The sequence below is a fragment of the Silurus aristotelis genome (genome assembly GCF_946808225.1).
Source record: "Silurus aristotelis genome assembly, chromosome: 9".
Classification (NCBI taxonomy): domain Eukaryota; kingdom Metazoa; phylum Chordata; class Actinopteri; order Siluriformes; family Siluridae; genus Silurus; species Silurus aristotelis.
In genome coordinates this window covers 16165366-16180489 of record NC_139582.1, presented here as the reverse complement: position 1 = coordinate 16180489, position 15124 = coordinate 16165366, and the positions used below count along the sequence as shown (strand labels likewise).

The window sequence follows — 15124 nt, the reverse complement described above, 5'->3', positions numbered from 1 at the left end:
TCCTGTTGTGTCTGCAGGAAGATGCAGCTCTACCTCTGCCATGTTAATCTGTAGTCTATGTGACTCTCAGGACACGCCTTGGTCTCCGTAGTGTTGTACTATGTCATGTTCATGTAGCAGCGCGTAAAGAGCTGCAAAACGGATAAAAAATGCTGTGTAATCGTTGAGATGGTGAACACAGGCTGGTGAAGTTCATAGCTGCTGCAGCTCAAATGAGAACAGGAAGGAACTTGCTTCGTAGTAGCAAATGGATAAATGAATGAAAAGTATGACGAATGCAGCCAATTATTGTTATAAAGAGACAAAATTCTTGTTATATTTTAGTTATAATAAAACTGCAGGAGTATTTGGGTAACTCTGCTTCATCACACCACCCCTACAAGCCTTCTGGGTTGTTTTTCAGGTGGACAACCCCAGCACTCCGAATGATGAAGGCATCACGCCGCTCCACAATGCTGTATGCGCTGGTCATTACCACATCGTAAAGTTCCTGCTGGATTTCGGAGTGAACATCAACGCGGCAGACAGCGATGGATGGTACGAACTACAGCACCCATGAATCAGTATCTAATTAGAGTAAATAATCAATAATGTAATGGTAAACATGTCACATGTAACAGGACGCCACTGCACTGCGCCGCCTCGTGTAACAGCGTACATTTGTGTAAGCTCCTGGTGGAGTCCGGGGCGGCCATCTTCGCCACCACAATCAGTGACGTGGAGACGGCGGCGGATAAGTGCGAGGAGATGGAGAACGGCTATGTGCATTGCTCGCAGTTTCTCTACGGTGGGACGAACAAGGATTTTTATCAAGTCAAGAGTTTATTATGCTAATTAGGGTTCTTATTATCCACGCTCCATATATTTCTACTTTTTTAATTATTTCAATTAACCACATAATTTAAGCCTAAACAAACATACAAATGTGACTTTATGACATCATCCAATTGCTGATTTATTTACAACAGCACCACACAGTGTTTTGTTCCATATTTATCACAATCTCCTAGCAATTTTTTATTAATAATTGCTAAATTATCATTATCAACATTAGCTTTTAATTCTGTACAATTCATAACACCTTACCAGAGAGTCCATGGAGATAAACCTTTGAAAAGGTTTAGTCATGAAACTAATAATCTTGGTGCACTCAGGCTGTTACACTCTTTTGTTTTCTCGTTCAGGTGTGCAGGAGAAACTGGGCGTGATGAATAAGGGGACGGTTTATGCTCTGTGGGATTACGAAGCTCAGAGTCCGGACGAGCTCTCGTTCCGTGATGGAGACGCTTTAACAGTGCTGAAGCGCAGAGACGAGAGTGAGACTGAGTGGTGGTGGGCCAGGGTTAATGACCAGGAGGGGTACGTTCCCCGAAACCTGCTGGGGGTAAGCATGAAAAATAGGCCTAATGATATACAGTAATCTCACACGTTACCGTGGTTTAAATGTGATTGACAGACACATAGGCCACACCTCCTTCAATGGACCTGATCTTTAACAGATCTTTTGCTAAACCAAGAATATTAGAATAACACTTTATTTATTTTCTTAATTTTTTTGCTGCAGTTGTACCCAAGGATTAAACCCAGACAACGATCCCTGGCATAGTGCCCCCTGGTGAGCCACCCACCCCTGATGGACAGTAGCCCCCAGCTGGACATTTTGCGCCATTTTCATCGTTTAGTGCCACCAAGATAAGAAGAGGGCATAGCAGCTACAAACTGAGATTGAAGCTTGGATGTATTTATCTGCCGGAAGAGATTTGGTGATCAGCACTCCGTTTACAGCCTGCAAAACGGATCTTATTTTTCAAATACTAAAAGAAAAATCCTGCTCCCTTTCACCCAGATGTCTGTGGGGAGAAAGCGCACCAGTTTTTCCCATTCCTCTTTTTACTGGTGTGTGTCTGTGGGATGTGAAAGTTATGAGACTCTGAGACAGATGAGGAAGAGTGTTTTGTGTATTTTTGTTGGACAAAAAGGAAAGAGTACAGAACAGATGGTTATATCCTGAGCAGCTGACTCCACAAAAGGAAGGAAGGAGCTAGAAAGTGCAGAGTGAGAGAGAAAGAGATGCTGAAATAAGAATGCAGAGGAAATGTTGATGTGTGTGTGTGTGTGGTTGTGGTGGTATGAGAGACATGCAACAGGATGTTAAATAAGCAATGGTGGTAGTAAGGACGTAAAAAATTGTGAAAGCCTGCGTTTCCGAACCAGGAATAAAAGTTATACACACGTGTGTTTATTCGTTAAAGCCAAATGCACACGACCAGGCCGAGACGTGTTTAGCGTGAAAAGCTCTCATTGTTCAAATTTGTACTTGAGCCATGATGGTGGTGGAGCCTCCAGTTTAAAGTCATTAAAGTCTTTATTCATTTTCGTAGAACAGCAGAACGAGTCATTTACATGTAAAAATTGTTTAAATCTGTGAATGAAGCAAACCCGAGGAATCTGCCACGTCTCAGCTGATTGTCTGCATTTGGTGATAATAAAATGTCATTTAGCCTGAATTGTTTTGTATCTCACATTGATTTCCTCCTTGTTTTTAAAAGCTCTTTATAACACAGGCAAGAAAAGATGATTTAAGGGTTCTGGTGAATGGGAGATGAGAGCAAATATTAATAATAATAACGATCAGCCATAATAATAAGAGAATAACAGGCCCGAATCTGCAACGTCATTCATGACACATGCCATGTAAATGTGCACAATAAAGACACTCTCACATTGGGAAACAGCTGAATGACCATTGTTCATTTTATATTATTTGTTTTGGTATTTTTTAAATATGCATTTAATTCCGTTATATTGATTATTGACATTATTGACATTTGAATCACCTAAATCTCATATAGAGTGTGTGTGTGTGTATATATATATATATATATATATATATATATATATATATATATATATATATATATATATATATATATATATATATATATATATATATATATATATAAAATGTAAGAAATTATCAGTAGGCCGAGTTTGATGTTTATACCCAAATTATGAATATAGCTTAACAAAAAAAGGAACTTGTCTTCACCCCTGACAGAGGTAGGAGTTATTGGGTTATTTTTTAAATCATGAACTGCACCTTTAATGTCAAAGTGTTACTGCTTCATGTACAGTGAATTATTGCTGATGGTGCATTTGCTCTGGTAATCAGTAAGTCACTGATAAACAACCTTTGGACCTGAAAGCTGTTGTGATGTGAAGTCTCTCCGTGAGCTGCACCTTTGAAGGTGGGTAAATCTTAAAACCTAAGCAGCAAAACTCCTGTTGATCTATTCTGTGAAGAAAACAAGTGTAGATCATCAGATGTGATTCATAGCATCGTGTATGATAGTTGCAAGGAAGTAATGTTTGGTCCAACAGAGTCCACTAGAAACTTGTATAAGATCAGGCAAGACCTTCAACAGGAGGTGAACCCAGAATTGGCATTATTTCTGTTCTGTTAATTGCAGGTATTTTGTTTATCTGTCATCATCATCATGTCAGACATGTATGGATTTCACATCAACTCTCCTCTCATTGAGAGCATCAGCATGTCCAGGAGACTCGGCTCAGACGTTTATTTGAAGATGGAAAACACCCAACCCTCCGGCTCATTTAAAATCAGAGGGATCGGACACCTGGTTCAGCAGGTGAGCAGACCTCACCACCTTCAAAACTGACACCACCACCACCACCTTCAACCTCACCAACCACCTGCAACACCTCCTTCAACACCATTATTACCTCCACCAACACCATCACAAACACCACCATTACCTCTCTAAATAAATAAATAACTTCAGGATATTCAAATGTGTAATTAATTAAACGTGTAAAAATAATATGTTCATTTTTAAACACAGACAGTGAATCTAATTAGAGTTCGCGTGCAGGCAGAGGGTGTTCATGGGAAGTGTAGTTTTTACGGAACTGTTGCACTAATAGAATGAGTTAAAAGGATGTATTTAGACTTAATTAAAAAAGTTACTACAAGCAAAATCTCAAACATTATGGTCATAATGTGTACTTGAGAGTTTGTTTAAAAACTATGAATCAACAGAAAATGGTTGGAAAAGTGGGTAAATAAAAATAGATAAGATAAGATAAGATAAGATAAGATAAGATAAGATAAACCTTTATTCGTCCCACAGTGGGGAAATTTCTCTGTTATAGAAGCAAATAAAAAAAAGTGTAAATATGAATAATACTACAATATATAGTATATACACAGCACAATGTATAAGAAGAAAAAAATAAAAAAGTAATAATAATAAAAAGTAATAATAATACAAGTTAAAATAAATAAATAAATAAATAAATACAAACATACATAAATACATACACATTTATGTATTAATTTATATATATATATATATATATATATATATATATATATATATATATATATATATATATATATATATATATATATATATACAGTACAGACACACCTCCTCATTCAAAGAGTTTTCTTGGCATTCTCTTGATGCCTACTTTGAAGAACCTACAATATGACATATTTTCAGTTCACCTTTTTGTTATGTATATAATTCCACGTGTTAATTCATAGTTTTGATGCCTTCAGTGTGAATCTACAATTTTCATAGTCATGAAAATAAAGAAAACTCTTTGAATGAGGAGGTGTGTCCAAACTTTTGGTCTGTACTGTATATATAATATATATAAACTTTTGGTCTGTACTGTATATATAATACATATACAGTACAGACCAAAAGTTTGGACACACCTTGTGTGTCCAAACTTTTGGTCTGTACTGTATATATATATATATATATATATATATATATATATATATATATATATATATATATATATATATATATATATATATATAAAATAAAATAAAATATGGCCTCATGACCAACAATTAATTTTGTCATTTCTTTTTCTTCAGCTTGCAGGTTCAAAATCCAATGGTGTAGTATGTTCTTCAGGTGGGTTCCATGAAGTGACATAAAGCATTCATAAAGATTTGCCCTTCTCATGGCATCCACACTTCCTGAGAATTTACAGTAAATCAGATTGAAGTGATTTTAATTTCAGGTGGAAACGCAGGCCTGGCCACAGCGTATGCAGCACGCAAGCTCGGCATCCCGGCCACCATCATCGTGCCTTCATCCTCTCCCAGGCTGGTGCTGGACAAGCTGCAGGATCACGGTGCCAGCGTGCGAGTCGTCGGTAAGGTGAGGAAATGGTTAGTTTGATATTGAAACATCTGAACACAGTGTCTATTCGGAGATGCAAGCAACATTTTCAGCATGTTCTCCTCTTCATGATACAAGCAGGTTTGGGATGAAGCAAATGCCGAAGCTGTTCGCCTGGCTGAAAGCGAAAAGCTCACGCTTGTGCCTCCGTTTGACCATCCTCTGATCTGGTGAGATGTTCGTTAGAAATGGTTAATTGTACTTCGTCATTGATCCTATTAGAATTGTGTCTGTGGTGTGAAAAACTTTACACGCAGGTGATTTAACTGAGAAACACACCAGGTGAGTAACCCGATTCTGAATACCAGCAAATTTCCCCAATGAAATCTTCAATTCAGGTGGCAGACACTGGATATTTTATGATCTGATTATTTTTTAAGTGGCCTCGTTTATGACTAATTATTAGTGTTATGTTCATTTTTCAGGGAAGGTCATTCCAGTCTGGTCCACGAGCTGAAGGCGGTTCTGCCGCATGAGCCGGGGGCTGTGGTTCTGTCCGTCGGAGGTGGAGGACTTTTCTGTGGAGTTGTCCAGGGCATGGATGATGTCGGCTGGGGTCACGTTCCGATCCTGTGTATGGAGACTGTGGGGGCGGATTGTCTCAATGCAGCCGTCAAAGCTGGGTGTTTAGTGACTTTACCAGACATTACAAGGTAAAAAAACCCAAACATCTAAACACACCTTTAATATTCTCTCACGACTTCCTGTAAGTTTGAACGTAACTACATGGGCATCGGCAGGGGAAATTTATTGAACGATGTCTGCTGTGAGGATTGAGATGAGGTTCATGACAGAAATTCCAATTATGGTCATAATATATTTTCTAACATCTACTCTTATTTTTCATATTTTCTCATATTTTCTATTTATAGTCTCTTTTACCTTATGCACATTTTCATATACAGTAACTATTGTTTGTGACGAATAAAAATCTTGAATCTTAAAACTTTGCTTCTTCCTCCAAACCTGTAGGGTTTCAGATTGAGAGGTCTGGGAAACTCCTCAACTATATGATGTGTCTAAACTCTAAACTCTAAACTCTATGCTTTGTGACTTATTTAATCTATTAGTGAGGCCAAATGTTTAGGAGCAAAGACAGCGTGCAGTCAGGCGTTCGAATACAGCAAAAGACCAAACATCATCTCTGAGCTTGTGACCGACCGACAGGCTCTACAGGCAACGGAGCTCTTTCTTGGTAATTTCTTTTTTTTTTTTTTTTTTTGTCTTTACCTTTAATAATCTCCATGTGCTCAGTGTTCTGTCCCAAAATAATCAGATACATGAGGTGATATCAAAAAGTTTCGAGGCTAGCTCTGTTTACAAGAAAGTACTTTATTTATTTACGTTTCCATGCTTTTATCCATCACATTTAACATAAGCTTCTTGCACAGCAATACAGCGCCACCCAGTGGTTCTGCCATTTCTGGAATGCGTCCTGGAAATCTTCTGAATATCATGCAAAATTTCACCTTTGGCCTTTGTTCTAACCTGCCCATGAAGAAAATCGCAGACGTGGAAACGCACGTAGTCAGAATAGCACGGGTTGCACGGCTCACGATGCACACAGGACTATGTCTTTTGGTAGACTGACTTATGAAGGTCGGTGCTCCCTGTGACTGTGCTTGCTAGTCTCAAAACATTTTGATTCCACCTCATAATTTCTAGCTAAAATTCTTTGCCTTTGTTGCTGGCTAAGATTAGCTACGTAACTAACTAAAACTGTATACGTGGCTATTAGCCGTTGTTAGTTATGTTGGGGTAAATTCTAACGTCTAACCTAGCTAAGACCTGCTAGTTACCTAGCTCGATTATCCATCAGAAAACTGTGATTAGTAAAAGACCACAGTATGTATGAAGAATCATTATTGTCTTGGCTCTTTTGCTTGTTTGTGAAGATGAAGAGCGTGTGCTAGTGGAGTTAGCATGTGCAGCATCGCTAGCCGCAGTGTACAGCGGGGTGATACAGCGTTTGCAGGACAGAGGTCGTCTGCCCAAACCGCTAGGCCCGCTGATCGTCATCGTGTGCGGAGGCAGCGGCATTAACTCCGCTCAGCTGCAGCACCTGCACGCCGTCTGCAAATGATCATGCATCGTGCTACCACTTTCACACAAACTGCAGGACTACACTTCCCATGATGCTTAATGCTCCAAAGTCTCAGCAATAAAATATTAATTAGAAATCTAAAAGAAATTTCATAAGCTTTTCAGCAAAATCCTAAAGGTTTGTTTAAATAAGGCAGGACTTTAAAAAATGCAATATCGCTCAAACCGGGTAAACTCGTGGACACACCGTGCTTGGATTCTGAGCTAAACTCCCCTATCAAAAATATATCCCCAATAACCTCTGTGTTTATGAAAAAAAAGCGTAATATGGCTAAAATACACGCTTCAATCAAACTTAGCACTGATCAATAACTCAGCTACCAGGGGTTCTGCTATACAGCTATTTACAGCTATTAAAATGCTTTAGAAAAGGCACAGTGATGAAGGAATCTGGACACAACTATCAAAAATATTGACATTTACCTTAAATGTGTTCGTTAATAATAATAATAATAATAAAAAACTCCATTCGTCATATTTTTTTCTTTAATTTCTCCAATTTTTCAAAACGGCCAGCAGATGGCGCTGCTACAAAACTCATAGTAATACTCACTTCTGATTCACATCATCTAATCAGCCAATCATCTAATCATCTAATCCAACAGCATAAACTACAGTGACATATATGATCATATGTATATTTTTCTGTTTTCTGGGTGCTGTGTTTATTTATTTTAACTTTGAACACAATTAATCTGATTACCTTTGAACAAGGACACTATTAATTGGTATATAAAAAATAAATATCAACAATCGTTAAGCGTGTCAACTGTGTCTTTCGAAATATATTATTTACTGAAATATATCATTCAATGGGATAATGACATCGGTACACACCTATCACACACTGTTAAATGTTTGTTATCATCCCTCTTTCTCTCCGTCTATCAGAACACGCTTGAGTAATGGATTCTGGACAAAAAAAAATGATCATTTGCATTAAAGTGCAGGCGTTTGTGTATTCCTTTTTCTGAGTAGAGATGAAGGAGAGTTGGTGCTTAGCTCATTTATTGATTCATAGCTGTCAGTTTTGTACCATAAACACTTTCAGCTGGGGAGGAGAAGGAGGAGGAGAAGGAGGAAAGTGTTTCCTCAGTCAGGATCGGGGCAGAGTGAGGCGGTGCGAGGCCGAGGTGTCATGAGTCATGTTTTATCTCCAGGAACTTTCTCTGGACCTCCTTGTGCTGCAATTTCCTCCGAGCTGTTTTCCCTCTGTGGTACAATCCTGAGCTTCTAACACCATCAGCTCCTTCATCAGAGGTCGGACCAATAACACAAACCAGACCTGCGCTCTTTAAATATTTATTCAGCACTGATACCAGCGGGGGTTCAAAACCTTTAGAAGTGCTGAACATTAAACAGGCTTGCTGGTTCTGCGTAGCGTTATCATCCGTAACCTGGAACTCAGGAAAGGTGATGGAAAGCATTTTCTGAATACGTACACAGCCTGAAGAAGTGTGGAAGTGTGGAAATCTGAACCTGGATGAATGAAACCTTCAGTCAGAAACCACGTCTGGATTGTGTATTATAAGTTATAAATCTCACGGCTCGTTAATAGTTTGAGCCAAGAGTAAAAAAACGGGTTGAGGAATGACATCACCATGGCCTACGGGTGTGTATGTGAGAATTCGGGCAGGAAGTATGTACATTTGACAGAAGAAGAATTGAGTACACAATCTACAATCTGCATTCAGCTCAAGTTTGTAACTCAAAATGTCAACAGTAAATAAAATATCAATTCATAAACTAGTGATGTTTTACTTTACATCTATTAACATTGACTGACTAAACCACTAACACTTTGGAACGTAAACACTGCGATAAACGAGGGATTACTGTATATTAAAAAGGAATTCCAGCACTTTCATATCTTCATTCACTATTATTACCATGAAGTATATCTCCAAACGTACACAAGTATCCAAAGTACTATGATTTATAACGGCTTTAATGTTCCTATTATTATTTACTTAATCAACTCAGTTTATGTGAAATGACTCGAATGTGACTCTCAGCACACTGAACTATTAATAGAATGATATTAATGACTGATTGATTTGTATTAAAATGATCATGAGCGCAACACCTTCAGAACCAAGCACCAAGTGCCGATCAGAACACGTGTAAAACAGTGTGTGTGCTCGATCCTGATTGGTGACTCGCCACGTGTTTCACCAGTTATATTTTTTATCCTCATTAAAAGATATAAGCAACTTTTTTCTCTCAACTCTAAATTTATGATTCAGTAGATGTACCTTTTTACCCCATATTTATATTTTAATTGGCAATAATCGTCACTAATTACATTTTGCATGCGGTTTTATCCACCGTGGATTATTTATTATGCGGTTTGTCTTTTTGCTCCTCCACATGAAGGCATGTAGCAGCATCTTGGCATGAATTAAGGACGTGGCTGCAGCCAAGTCGAAGCCGGCACAAGCACTGAAGTATTTATTGTCTCCTGAAAGTTGTGTATTGTACAGAAATCTATTCTAAACGTCCTCATTTTGTTTGTTGTCGAGAAGATATTTATGAAACGGATCCGTTCTGAGCAGAACTCTCCGAACTCATGTGAGGAAACATGGCTATTTATGTTGCAGCCAAAACACAGATAACTAAACAGAGTTGATGTGTAACCATGCGAAGGTCATCGCCTTCTTTCTGTTCCTTATCTGTTTTGGGGGACAGGCAGTACGAGTGCAGGATAATATTGTTCATGCTGACTGTTTTTTTTCGAGTACCAGCTTTTCATCCCACGCAGTGTTCAAGCTGAACAAGTCGAGGTTTAGACTTGTGCGTAAAATGTGCTAATCAATTAAACACCACCATTTTTTCTGATTTCTGAACCAGGATGTAATGGGTTATCTAATGAATGTTGAAAGAGATTGATGCGCTTTTGTTTACCTGGCCAAAAAAAAAATGCTGTTTTAGCAAAACCCGTCTCACTTATCTCAGAACATGCTATCGAGCAGCATACGCAAAGAATGTGTGATTTAGCCCTAGACTAGATTGGTCACTTTTACTTTTCTCTCATAGCAAATCATTGTCTAATGAACCTGCTCATTTTATCCATGTGTACAGTCTTTCTTTATTTCTTTATCATTGTTTTGTGATTTTTTCACAGTCTCCCTGCACATGATTTGTCCCAGATGCATCTCTAATACACATTTTGCATTCGTGTGTGTGTGTGTGTGTGTGTGTGTGTGTGTGTGATCTACCTGGAGATGCGTCACAGCCGTCTGAGTCAGAATGCTGTCTATCAAGCTAGGCCATGTCATTAAGGTTTTCAGATGTGTCTGAGGTCTGAGCTCATCTGCTGTTTGATCTCAGATGCTTATCACGTTTGACATAATTCGAATATTTCTCATAGTTTATACATAAAAAGGTAAAGTAATTCAGGAAGCTGAAGCCAGAGTGTTATCTAAGAGGAGACTGTGAGAATGCTTTTACACACAGACGAAGCCTCGTAGAACATTAATAACAGGTCATAGACTGTCCTCTATGTTCATATTATATACTGGTTCTCTTTAAAGTGCTCTATTTTTAGAATTGTAATGTTATTAATTATACCTAAAAGCACAGAGAGTGTCATAATGCACTGCAGTGGGTTAGTCTCCAAACAACCTGAAAAGAAAGAAAAAAAAGAGGCGTGACCTTTTTGTTCATTAGTCTTAATAAGGGAAGAAGGTGTGGCCTCTGTGTCACAGAACTAATGTAAAAGGGAGGTGTGACCTCTGTATCTATGAGTCTCAATGAAGTATGGAAGCATGAATTTCTATTAATCTATTAATCATCTATTAATAATCTATAATACTAATGCAGAATGGAGGAAATGCTTCTGTATCAATTTTCTCCCAAAATAAAGGAAGTTTGGTTTCAGCGACTATTACTTTCACTATATTAATGCTAATTAGGGAGGTGTGGCTTTAGCATCTATCAGTACTTATTCAATAAGAATGCTTGGCTTCTGCTTCTAACAGTAATAATCAAGGAAGGGGCTTCTGCATCTACTGGTACTAATAAATGCAGGGGTGTGGTTTCTGCATCTACTGGTTGTAATGAAGGGGTGTGGCTTCTGCATACATAAATGTATATGTTAATAAATATGCATGAGATTTTTTTTATTTACATATATGCATACAAAATAATTGCCTATATATATTATTATTTTTTTTTTTTTGTACTTTAAAATAGTAAAATTTAGTATTTTATGAAAAAAACACTTTTTAATTTCTCCATTATTAAAGTGTCATAACAAACTGTTTCTATGTTGTGTTTTTATTTTTGTTAAACTGTCTGTATTCTACTAAGGGTTCGAGTGTATTTTTGTTTTGCATTACACAAAGCACGTACAATTAGAAATGTCGTGTTTGTGTGTGTGTGTGTGTGTGTGTGTGTGTGTGTGTGTGAGAGAGAAATGTTCCATATTAGAAACACTGTTACTGTGCTTACAGTAAACTTTTAGACTGTCTGATCTGAATATGAATATATATTTGTGTGTGTGTGTGTGTGTGTGTGTGTGTGTGTGTGCGTGTGTGTATGATCAGCCACATTACTCAAACATCTGAAAATATAGTTAATAAATGAAACCTGGCCAATGCATTTATTAATTATCAACATGTAAATTTTTTATAAACTGCTTTTTTACAATTCAGGGTCTGTGTAATTTTATATATTGCAATTAACACATATAATATATGCAATATATAAAACATATAATAATGCAAAATCATTTGAAATCAAACATTATATTAAAACTTAGACAGTAAGGCCATTTCCTGATAGTTTATCAATTCATGGTTTTCTCTCACAGAGGGAAGTGTGAACATTTCTAAAGAACTGTGTCGATGTTCCACAAAACACTCATCATAGACTTATGCTTACATTATAATGTGACTTACATTGATAACATTTTTTTGAATTAATTTTTTTAAATATCGAAATATTTCTCCATCTGATTAATCGACCTGCTTTTGTCAAATTGATGTGGTATAAAAGAAAGAAAAAGAATCAAGTTCAGGTTGGTCTCTGATTGTTTTTCTATCACAGCTCCCCTGATGCATTTATTGCTTCATGTATCGTGTAATTGATTATTACCACAATTAAAATAATTAGTATTTCTTCTCATCCTGTTTTTCTGCATGAGTGTTTTGGTGTCATGCTGCTCTGACCTGTTCTTTTCCATGTTTTTCTACAGTGTCGTATTTCACTAGGCTGTGAATGAACTCGGAAATGCTGCGTGAGTTCACTGATGGTTAGAGCAGACGAGGGCTTGGTCAGCAAGCACACACACACACACACACACACACACACACACACACACACACACACACACACACACACACACACTGTTAATTGGGTTACACACATGTCCATCAACACATCACCTCATTACTCAGCATGTGGTCTTTCAGATTTTTGTTCAGACCGAAAACTGTGTGCTTCCTGCTCCAACACTCCAAATTTAATTAAAAACACTCCCAGTAATATGCCTGACTGGATAAATTTACATCAACTGAAAGGTACAAGTAACAGCCAGAGGTTTCCTCTCACAGAGGCTGATGCATAAAGGCCACACCCACTTTACTATGACCAACACCCAGAGCACACCCCACTTGACTGAGATTAACACAGAACATGCTTTCTTTACTGTGGTTGATGTGATGAGGACATACATTTGTGCGTCTCTTTTACAACGAGGACACGCCTCTTTTGATGTGATTGTCATACAGAGAAAATGCATTATTTACTGTGACTGACATGCAGAAGCCACGTTTTTCATTACTGTGACTATTAAACAGAGGACAAACTTTCTTTACTGTGACTAATAAACAGAGGACACACTTTACTGAGACTGACATACAGAGGACACACTTTCTTTACTGTGACTGACATACAAAGGACACACTGTCTTTACTGAGACTGACATACAGAAGACACACTTTACTGTGACTGACAAACAGAGGACACACTTTCTTTACTGAGACTAATAAACAGAGGACACACTTTAGTGTGACTGACATACAGAGGACACACTGTGTTTACTGAGACTGACATACAGAGGACACACTTTACTGAGACTAATAAACAGAGGACACACTTTACTGTGACTGACATACAGAGGACACACTGTCTTTACTGAGACTGACATACACAGGACACACTTTACTGAGACTGACATACACAGGACACACTTTCTTTACTGTGACTGACAAACAGAGGACACACTTTCTTTACTGAGACTAATAAACAGAGGACACACTTTAGTGTGACTGACATACAGAGGACACACTGTTTTTACTGAGACTGACATACAGAGGACACACTTTACTGAGACTAAAAAACAGAGGACACACTTTACTGTGACTGACATACAAAGGACACACTGTCTTTACTGAGACTGACATACAGAGGACACACTTTACTGAGACTGACATACACAGGACACACTTTCTTTACTGTGACTGACATACAGAAGACACACTTTACTGTGACTGACAAACAGAGGACACACTTTACTGAGACTGACATACAGAGGACACACTTTCTTTACTGAGACTAATAAACAGAGGACACACTTTCTTTACTGAGACTAATAAACAGAGGACACACTTTACTGTGACTGACCTATGTGTAAGTGATTATTAGGGTTTTTTATTTTTGTTTGTTTTTATTTTAAACTACAGGATTTCCTTCTCCTTCCTGTGTGTCCTGACTTAAAACTCTGTGTGTGTGTGTGTGTGTGTGTGTGTGTGTGTGTGTGTGTGTGTGTGTGTGTGTGTGTGTGTTTGTGTGTGTGTGTGTGTGTGTGTCTGTGTGTCTGTGTGTATGTGTGTGTGTGTGTGTGTTTAATACATAACTTTATTCAATGTACTGTTTTTTTTTGTCCTACCTGCCCGACCTCATCATGGTTTATGACAAATTTAGTTTTTGTCACAAAAGTACATAGATGATCTCTATCCCAGGAATTAAACTTTCTTGAGTAAGTGAACACTGTAAATATGTAGTTTACCTGTTTGGTCACGTTCACACGCAGGTCCTCTGTGTAAGATATTTTAGATTTTACATTCTTTCATTTGGAAATCTGATGTTTTTTTTTGAAATCTTTACATCTTTTAAAAATAATATGAAACTATTACGTGATTACTGATAAGAAATCTTATGAATAGAGGTACATTCTGATATTAAACTCCCCATAATTCTGTTACAGCTACGCCATGCTGAGATCGTTTTATCGTTTATAATGTCACTATGTTACTTTGAAAATGCCACCAGGTAGTAACTAGTTTGACGAAGAATGCTTTTAGAGCTGGAAACTTATAATTACTAAGATTACAGCATGACAGGAACCACACACATCAACTTAGCTTTCAATGATCTTCATGATTAGCATCATTGCAAAATTCCTACATACTGCGGTTTAAAAGTATCAAGAATTGCATCATTTTTATGAATTTTTGTAGCGATGGTATATCACGTGATACGGAGTAGTTTTCCTGCATCAAAACTTCCCGCATTGCTTTTGCACTATTTAAACACAAATCCATTGTTCCATTGTTTATAACTCATCAGTCTGCATTTAATAGTTTTTTTTTTTACTTTCACCATCTGCTCAAATCCTGAAACACCCTTAAGATCTGCTTTCACATCACTAATACTTTTTGTAGAGAACAAATATTTTGTGCAGAGAACAAAAAAAAAAAAAAAAAAAAAACTAAAATAAAATGCAATGTAAAAGCAAAGTGGCTTGGAGTCTCATTTGCTGGAACCGGTTTCAGGGCTGGTTAGTGTTCTTA

The 15124-nt window shown here is 37.5% G+C and overlaps 2 protein-coding genes across 9 annotated transcripts in view; both read left to right on the top strand.

Moving 5' to 3' along the window:
• The window catches only part of ppp1r13ba (protein phosphatase 1, regulatory subunit 13Ba), a 32651-nt gene extending 29917 nt beyond the window's left edge, over positions 1–2734 (top strand). For all 8 annotated transcript variants that reach the window (XM_083551030.1, XM_083551031.1, XM_083551032.1 and 5 more), the window contains 4 exons: positions 404–537; positions 621–787; positions 1185–1384; positions 1565–2734. In XM_083551030.1, coding sequence (XP_083407156.1) covers positions 404–537; positions 621–787; positions 1185–1384; positions 1565–1606 — 543 coding nt within the window. In that variant the 3' untranslated portion in view covers positions 1607–2734. The remainder of the gene's footprint in view (positions 1–403; positions 538–620; positions 788–1184; positions 1385–1564) is intronic.
• Positions 2735–3247: 513 nt separating this feature from the next.
• On the top strand, positions 3248–7767 carry sdsl (serine dehydratase-like). The gene is made up of 7 exons (XM_083551122.1): positions 3248–3650; positions 4916–4955; positions 5065–5204; positions 5307–5395; positions 5651–5878; positions 6296–6420; positions 7121–7767. The coding sequence occupies exons 1-7, from the start codon at positions 3498–3500 to the stop codon at positions 7306–7308; spliced, it is 963 nt and encodes a 320-aa protein (XP_083407248.1). The 5' UTR covers positions 3248–3497; the 3' UTR covers positions 7309–7767.
• The last annotated feature ends 7357 nt before the right edge of the window (positions 7768–15124 follow it).